This window comes from Triticum dicoccoides, chromosome 2B (genome assembly GCF_002162155.2).
Source record: "Triticum dicoccoides isolate Atlit2015 ecotype Zavitan chromosome 2B, WEW_v2.0, whole genome shotgun sequence".
In the NCBI taxonomy this organism is placed as follows: domain Eukaryota; kingdom Viridiplantae; phylum Streptophyta; class Magnoliopsida; order Poales; family Poaceae; genus Triticum; species Triticum dicoccoides.
The window spans coordinates 463,465,189-463,473,418 of record NC_041383.1 but is presented as its reverse complement, the minus strand read 5'-3'; the positions used below and the strand labels follow the sequence as shown (position 1 = coordinate 463,473,418).

The following is an 8,230-nucleotide window of genomic DNA, read 5'->3' as shown; positions in this document are numbered from 1 at the left end:
GGCCCCTAGGGGTGCGCCTGGAGGAGTCCTACTCCCACTGGGAGTAGGACTCCCCCCTCTTGCCTTGTTAGAGAAGGAAGGGGGAAGGGGGAAAGAGGAAAGGGGGGCGCCGCCCCCCCTTCCTTGTCCTATTCGGACTAGGGGGGAGGGGGTGCGCGGTCTGCCCTGGCCGGCCCTCCTCTTCTCCCTTAGGGCCCATGTAGGCCCATTAACCCCCCGGGGGGGGGGGGTCCGGTAACCCCCCAGTACTCCGGTAAAATCCCGATTTCACCCGGAACGATTTCGATATCCAAATATAGGCTTCCAATATATCAATCTTTATGTCACGACCATTCCGAGACTCCTCGTCATGTCCGTGATCACATCCGGGTCTCCGAACAACCTTCGGTACATCAAAAACTATAAACTCGTAATATAACTATCATCGTAACGTTAAGCGTGCGGACCCTACGGGTTCGAGAACTATGTAGACATGACCTAGAACTGTTTCTGATCAATAAGCAATAGCGGAACCTGGATGCTCATATTGGCTCCTACATATTCTACGAAGATCTTTATCGTTCAAACCGCATAACAACATACGTTGTTCTCTTTGTCATCGGTATGTTACTTGCCCGAGATTCGATCGTCGGTATCCAATACCTAGTTCAATCTGTTACCGGTAAGTCTCTTTACTCGTTACGTAATACATCATTTCGTAACTAACTCATTAGTTACATTGCTTGCAAGGCTTATAGTGATGTGCATTACTGAGAGGGCCCAGAGATACCTCTCCAACAATCGGAGTGACAAAACCTAATCTCGAAATATGCCAACTCAACATGTACCTTTGGAGACACCTGTAGAGCTCCTTTATAATCACCCAGTTATGTTGTGACGTTTGGTAGCACACAAAGTGTTCCTCCGGTAAACGGGAGTTGCATAATCTCATAGTTATAGGAACTTTGTATAAGTCATGAAGAAAGCAATAGCAACATACTAAACGATCAAGTGCTAAGCTAACGGAATGGGTCAAGTCAATCACATCATTCTCCTAATGATGTGATCCCGTTAATGAAATGACAACACATGTCTATGGCTAGGAAACATAACCATCTTTGACTAATGAGCTAGTCAAGTAGAGGCATACTAGTGACATTTAGTTTGTCTATGTATTCACACATGTATTATGTTTCCGGTTAATACAATTCTAGCATGAATAATAAACATTGATCATGATATGAGGAAATAAATAATAACTTTATTATTGCCTCTAGGGCATATTTCCTTTCACTCCGCCTGTCCTCTGCTCTGAATGGGCTTATCTCGCCGGCGCAAACGGCTTTTCAGAAAGGAAAATACATTCATGATAGTTTTCAATATGTCCAAGGTTGCGTCAGAATGTTGCACAGAGAGAAAAAACAGGCCTTGCTCTTCAAGCTTGATTTTGCCCGCGCATTTGACTCTGTTTCCTGGGCCTACCTGATCAAGCTGCTGCTGCGCATTGGTTTTTTGCAGCGCTGGAGAAATTGGGTGGCCCTGCTGCTATCAACTACAACTTCCTCCTGTATGCTAAATGGGTCGTCGGGGCCAAGTTTCTTTCAGGCCTGTGGGCTCAGGCAGGGCGATCCGTTGTCACCGCTGCTTTTCATCCTGGCTATCAACCCTCTGTTCCGTCTGTTGGACGCGACCACAGCAAGGGGGCTGATCGCACCACTGCCGGGGCGCGGGGCAAGCATGCGGGTGAGTCTATATGTGGATGATGCGATCATCTTCGCCAATCCAATCAAGGAAGAGGTCACCACCTTGCTGAGTCTATTACATTCCTTCGGTGAAGCCACTGGGCTAAAGCTGAATCAGGCAAAATCTTCAGTCATCCCGATGAACTGCGATGATCTGCTGTTGTCTGAGGTCTTACAGGAGTTTGGGGGATCGATAGCTAGCTTCCCCACAACATATCTGGGCCTGCCTCTATCCCCCAAGAGACTGCGTTTAGTGCATTTCCAATTCCTCATCGACCATATCAAGTCGCGTCTCGCGGGCTGGAAGGGCAAGCTGATGTCGCTGGCGGGTCGACGCGTTCTGGTGCGGGCGGTGCTCTCGGCGCTGCCAACCTTCGCCATGGCCGTGCTCAAGGTGCCAAAGAAGATCCTCAAGGAGATTGACAAGGCGCGACATCGGTTCTTATGGGCACATGACGAGGCACTGACGGGAGGGAAGTGCAAAGTGGCGTGGAAGCAGGTGTGCACCCCAACGGAGAAGGGCGGGTTGGGGATCCCTGACTTGCTCCGGTTCGGCTCAGCACTCCGGCTGCGCTGGTTATGGACGTCCTGGCAGCAACCGATGAGGCCCTGGACTGCCTTCCCCTTGCCATGCGACGATACAGACCGGAAGCTGTTCGCTGGAGCAACAAAGATCACCCTTGGCGACGGCCAAAGGGCAGGTTTCTAGACACGTCCCTGGCTCGACAGCGCGCCCCTGATTACCACCTTCCCGAGCATGTTCAAGCACTCCAGGAGCAAAAACAGATCGGTTGCCGCTGCCCTCGTCAACGAACAGTGGATAAATGATCTCAGCCACGGCGACACAGCCTCCATTGTTGTCGATTTCCTCAGGCTCTGGCGACGGCTCCAACAGGCTCAGATCACCCTCGACAACCAGGTCACGGACCGGATCATCTGGACTGCGGGAGGAGGGGACTCGTTCTCGACCAGGGCTGCGTACAAAATGTTCTTCAAGGACGCGCCGAGCACGGGCCACGACACCGTCATCTGGAAAGGCTGGGCGCCGGGAACCGTCAAGCTGTTTGCATGGCTGCTGCATAATGACAGTCTGGTGCAATGACAGGCTGCAGAGGAGGGGGTGGCCGAACGATTACTTCTGCGGCTTGTGCCTGAGAAACCTCGAGTCTTCACTACATCTGATCTGGGACTGCCCCTTCTCCAGGATGATTTGGAGCTCTGTTGCCATATGGGTCGGCTGTGAGACGCTGGGCCTAAGCAGGCGACCAGCTCATAGCTCTCTACAACACTGTTTGACGATGATCAGCCGCACGCCGGTCAACTAGAGGAGAGGAATCAAAACAATGGCGATGCTGGTCGCATGGCACATCTGGAAGGAGTGGAACGCATTCGTTTTCAGAGGGAAAACGCCACGGACTGATGATATTCTTCAAGCAATAAAGCTTGATCTTGCGTCTTGGAGATCTGCTGGAGTCGCATGTTTAGAGCACCCGTTCGGGGACACAGCAGCAAGGCAGTAAGATCACGATGGGCGTCTATGGACGCCGTCATCGCCGTTTTCTTTTTAGTTTCCATGCTCTTGTGAGCTTTTTCCGTTTGCCATGATCACTTGATCCCTGCTTGTTTTTCGTATGCTTTCTCCTAAATCAATGAAACCGGCCTAAACCGGGTCTTTCAAAAAAAGATATTCCTATCGTATGAACCAAATTTACTAAATTGAAGTGATTGAGATTTACTAAATTTTCAGACAGCTGAAATTTAGCAAAACCATTTCTAATTTCGTCATGCAGCAATTACGGTCGGAATTACTAGCGGTCAAATAGTACCATAAAAACGATGTAAATGTCCAGAAGGACGGATGTTTGCATCTGGGCAAGCATACAATGCGCGGATGGAGTGTCATCTGTCGCTGGCTAGTGCATTCAAAGGACATAAACCTCACATATTTATGAGCAGCTGGTGAGGCTTGCATTAAAGGGAAACCGGATCCAATCCTTTGAACCCTATGGTGTCCGATCCATTGCACCACAAGGGGCAATGGTTTGACCCGTTTTTCGTCTGGACCTACTCAAGAAAACTGGAGACGCAGCTCTTGGCGCCAAAATTCTGTGAAGCAACCACAGGTAGTAACCACCATGAATATGTTAAGGATTAACCAGAGTTGGCTCACTTATATTTTACAATCCATGAATACGCAGCCTAGCAACAGAGAGAGCACAGCAAGAAAAAAAAAAGAATATGCAAGTATGGTCAATGGATCATCTCAGCAACAAATATACTAGGAGTACACGTTAATGGAGTAGCGGGTCAGCATCGATTAGTTTTGGCAACTGTACAATCATTCCATACCTCTCACCAGCTCACAAATATTTAACACAAAAACTCTCTTCTGAGTTCTGACTCTGGGCGAGACTAAAAAAAGGAGGAGGAATCAAAACGAGTTCCTGATCAGCACTTCTCTTCGTCGTCGAAGGTGGCCGACGAGTAATCCTCGAACGTAATGCACGACGACGACGGCGACTGCGACGGCAGCGACGGACTCGGCGGGGTCGCCAGGCTCACGAGCAGGTCCACGAAGGCGCCCACGATGACGCCGTGGACGCCCTTGGCGTTGAGCTTGAGGTACCACGCCAGGAGCTCCTCCAGGCCCTCCCAGTCCCGCAGCCCGTGCGCCGCCACCATCTCCGCCATGGACGCTCGGAAGTCGCCGTACGGGTCCTCCGACTCCATTGATACCACCACCGCGCCAGCCTTCAGCTCGGAGTAATCTGCCGGCTTCTGCTCGGTCTTGCCGGCCGGCGCGGTGTTCGCTTCTTCGTCCTCGGCGGCCGCGTCCGTGGTGATGTCTTCGGTCTTGCCTAGCGCCTCCGCCTGAAATATCTCTCGTGTTAACAGTGCTTCAACTGGTATCATTATCACTCATCTGCTCAGATAGTAATACTACAAGGCATACAATGCATTACCTGCGTGGGCGAGAAGAACTCTGCGCCGGCCGGCTCAAAGAAGAGCCGTTCCGACCGCACGCCGCGCACGACGGCTGTCTCACGCAGCTGCTGCTCCTTTCTCTCCTCCGCCTCCGGCTCCCGATCCACGGCAGCCTGTCCCGACACGGCGAAGGAGTTCCGGCCACTGCACGACGCTTCATCCAGGGACGGGCGCCGTAGGAAGTGCTCCGACCGTGTGTCGTACACTGTGTTCGCGGTCCGGTACACGACGGCCGCGGCATCCTCAGGGCGCGCGCGGAATGAGCTGGTGCGTGGGTGACGGCACGACGGCCACGGCCACGTGGACGGGGCCGGCGGGTAGCAGAGCTGCCGGTGTTGCGGGGTCGACGGCGACGGAGATGGCGAGGGCGGCGACGACGGCGGGCGGTGCACGTCGCGGAGCTTGTACAGGATGGCGGCGAGGCCCTTCCTGGCCTTGGCGGCGGGGCGGTGGCTGCCGCTTCCGATGGCGGCGCGCGCGCGCTTCTTGAGCTTGCGGAAATGCAGGTGGGGAGGGTGCAGGGGAGACATTGCGCTGCCGCGTTTCACGGAAGGGTGGGTCGTGGTGGTCTTGCCGCTTCTGCCCTGCTCTGGTTTGTTTTGCTTGTTTTATAGAGGATGGAGAAGAAGATGGGGCCTGGCTGGTAGTGAGCCCATTTACTGCAGGGTTGGAGAGGTTTCAGTAAAGAATTGAATACTGCCATTGAATGTTATATTCGCTCAGCCAAAGGCAACCACAAGAAATGAGAAATATGGAAATTTGACAGAAATTTAATTACAGAACTGTAGGAACGAGAAAAGACTCCTAGAAAAGACTCCTAATACATATTTAGATAGTTAAATCGTCAACCTAAAACTACGCGAATGACTTATTCACCTAGACGAAGATAGTACATTGAGTTTTTTTTACTTGAATTTTCGCAGACAAACATAAGGGCCAGTTTGGAACACAGCAACTCAAAAAGTGATATAGAAACATTGGAGGAATTCAGATGTCATGTAATCTGAATACCTACCGAATTTCAGAACATACGGATACACTAAAACTGTCATTCGGGAAGTGTGGGACAATGGGTGGTGCCCAACTAACTTTCCCGAGTTCCTCCGATTCTTGTTTGGATGCTTGGGCCAGGTTCGTAGATTGACATGGGTCAATTTTGGTACCTTGATGTGGTCGTTGTGGTGTATTAGGAACAAGCTAGTGATTGAGCATATATTTCCTAACACGATCACCGACGCTATCTATAAAATATGTGGATTCTTTCGACCGTGGAGGCCCTTGTCCAAGTGGCGTGCTAGAGCGGCGGTGGACGAACTGACAAGGAGATATAAGGAACTGACGGCTTGCCTCCTGATGGTCACCTACCCCCCTTGAGGATGTATCTTTTATTTTGCTCTGGCTTATGTGTTGTTGTGCCCGCAGCCGAGACTTCATTCTCTCCTCTCGTTTTCTCTGTTTTTGTTTTTAATTTGGACATCTAGTTGATCAGTTTGGTTGTATTGATGTTGCTTTATCTATAAAGCGGAACACGAAGCCTTTTTCGATAATGTGGAAGAAGAAAGCACAGGAGGATCATGTCTCCCCCATTGTCCCATTCTGTAGGAATTACGATATTTCTATGGATTGTCCCATTCCATAGGAATTTTATAGGATTCTTATGGCTCCTTTGATTCAAATCCTATAGGATTTTTTGCTAAGAATATTTGTCTACTACTTCTCGTAGGATTTTCAGCATCCACTCAAACATCTTTAAAAAATCATTTTTTTCCTATGATGCAATCAAACAACCCAAATCATGTAGGATTAAGATGAGCATGACATCTCAATCATACTTTTTCCTATTCCCGCATTCTTGAATCATGTGAATCGAAGAGGGCCTCTTTGATCCACAGGATTCCGAAAATACAAGAATAAGAAAATTATAGGACTGAAGTGGCATATTCACTTAAATTCAATAGGATTAGAAACTTGTTTGATGCCACGGGAAAAACAAAGGAATTGTAAAAAGAGACGAAGTGGATGTTAGATTTTCAACAAAATGTAGTACAAACACTCAATAGGAAAAAATCATATGGAAGGATTTCAATCCTCCAAAAATCCTATAGAATTTCTTTGAATCAAATGAGCCCTTATTCCAAAACATCACTGTAGTTTCTTAGTAGGAATTTGGTTCTTCAAACTTTCTTTAATTTTCTTTGTTATAAATGCGGCCTAAAACAAGGTTGGAGTAGAGTTAAAATCCTTATGGAACTTGCATAGAAAACTAATCCGTAAAATTGTGGATATGTGGGCTACTCTCATTGAGAGGGTTAAGCTGAGAATTTAATTTCCATGGTGGTAGCACAATTGGTCATTGACGGGTTGTTCATCTAGTGGTACACTAATGACACCATTTTTTTATGGACATTTTTTAGAAAAAATATAAAAACCTCAAGCTCTTGCTCCACGCTTTCAACAACTTTCAGGTTAAAAACATAACTTCCACAAAACTGAGATAGTTCTATTTTGGGAGGTGATGAATGTTAGAGCATCTACGACTAGACACATCAAATGCGACGCCCTCAATTCTTCGCGTCCACAGTCGTGTCCCTCATACAAAATTCTCAAATACACACATTCCCATGCAACATAAAAATAATCAATTAATATGTCCAGTCATTGTTCGGGTGAGCTTCCTAGTAGGTTCGAATAAATTAATTCTGGTTTGTGGGCTATTCTTTGCTTGTCAATATGGCTCGGTAGATATGAAATTCCTCAACGGCCGAGGCATGTGAGCTGGTGATGGTGGTGTGTGCACGGCTAGGCGGTCATGAGGGACATATTTACCCACCATAAGTGATGCCCTAATCTCCACATCACGAAACATCAAGTATTAATGTCATGTAATTTATATTTTTCTCTAGAGGCTACTATGTTTGCAATTTTTTGTATGTTTTTGGATGTGTATAATCCGAAAGATAGAGAGAGGGAGCTTGGAATCTTGTGGTATATCACCTAGATACAATAAAAGTAAATCAATAAAACGCTTCGACTCCTTTTGATAGCTAGTTATGTGTGAGCAGACTGATATAGTGGTGGCCGGTGACTATGGTGGTGGACAACGCAAATATATATTCTCTTGGGGTGAAAACCCATGATATTGCATTCTCTCTTGTTTAGGCATCATCAACATCCGCGCATCGTTACCTTGTTGAAGGTGTAGGTCTGAAGATACTTTTTGAGGTGATAGCCCTTGGTATGACATTAAAAGGATCGTGTGGACCCAAAGAAGGGTGAGTAGGTATAATTACATTTTTTTCTTGAATATTAGCAAGTTTAAGAAAAATATAAAGATACGCCTAAACAATTGCTACCGAAAGGTAAACAATACAGTATGATGAATGCCAGGTCTTGTGACTAAAGTAAACCTTGCTGCAGACTCAAACATTTACAAACTTTCGAGGGTATATGTTGATTCATCACTAAAGAACCCCTGCCATCTAGGAGTCTTCAACCTCCAAGAGTAACAAGAATAAAGTGAAAAC

At 47.8% G+C, this 8,230-nt stretch overlaps 1 protein-coding gene across 1 annotated transcript; it reads right to left on the bottom strand.

Moving 5' to 3' along the window:
• Window positions 1–3,943: 3,943 nt before the first annotated feature.
• Window positions 3,944–5,272, bottom strand: LOC119367837 (transcription repressor OFP13-like). The gene is made up of 2 exons (XM_037633230.1): window positions 4,685–5,272; window positions 3,944–4,592 (listed from the first exon to the last, which is right to left on the bottom strand). The coding sequence occupies exons 1-2, from the start codon at window positions 5,234–5,236 to the stop codon at window positions 4,170–4,172; spliced, it is 975 nt and encodes a 324-aa protein (XP_037489127.1). The 5' UTR covers window positions 5,237–5,272; the 3' UTR covers window positions 3,944–4,169.
• Between the last annotated feature and the right edge of the window lie 2,958 nt (window positions 5,273–8,230).

Coding starts and splice junctions, on each gene's coding strand:
- LOC119367837 (XM_037633230.1), bottom strand. CDS start 5,236: ATGTCTCCCCTGCACCCTCCCCACCTGCATTTCCGCAAGCTCAAGAAG. Junction 4,593..4,684: donor AGTTCTTCTCGCCCACGCAG/GTAATGCATTGT, acceptor GAGATATTTCAG/GCGGAGGCGCTAGGCAAGAC.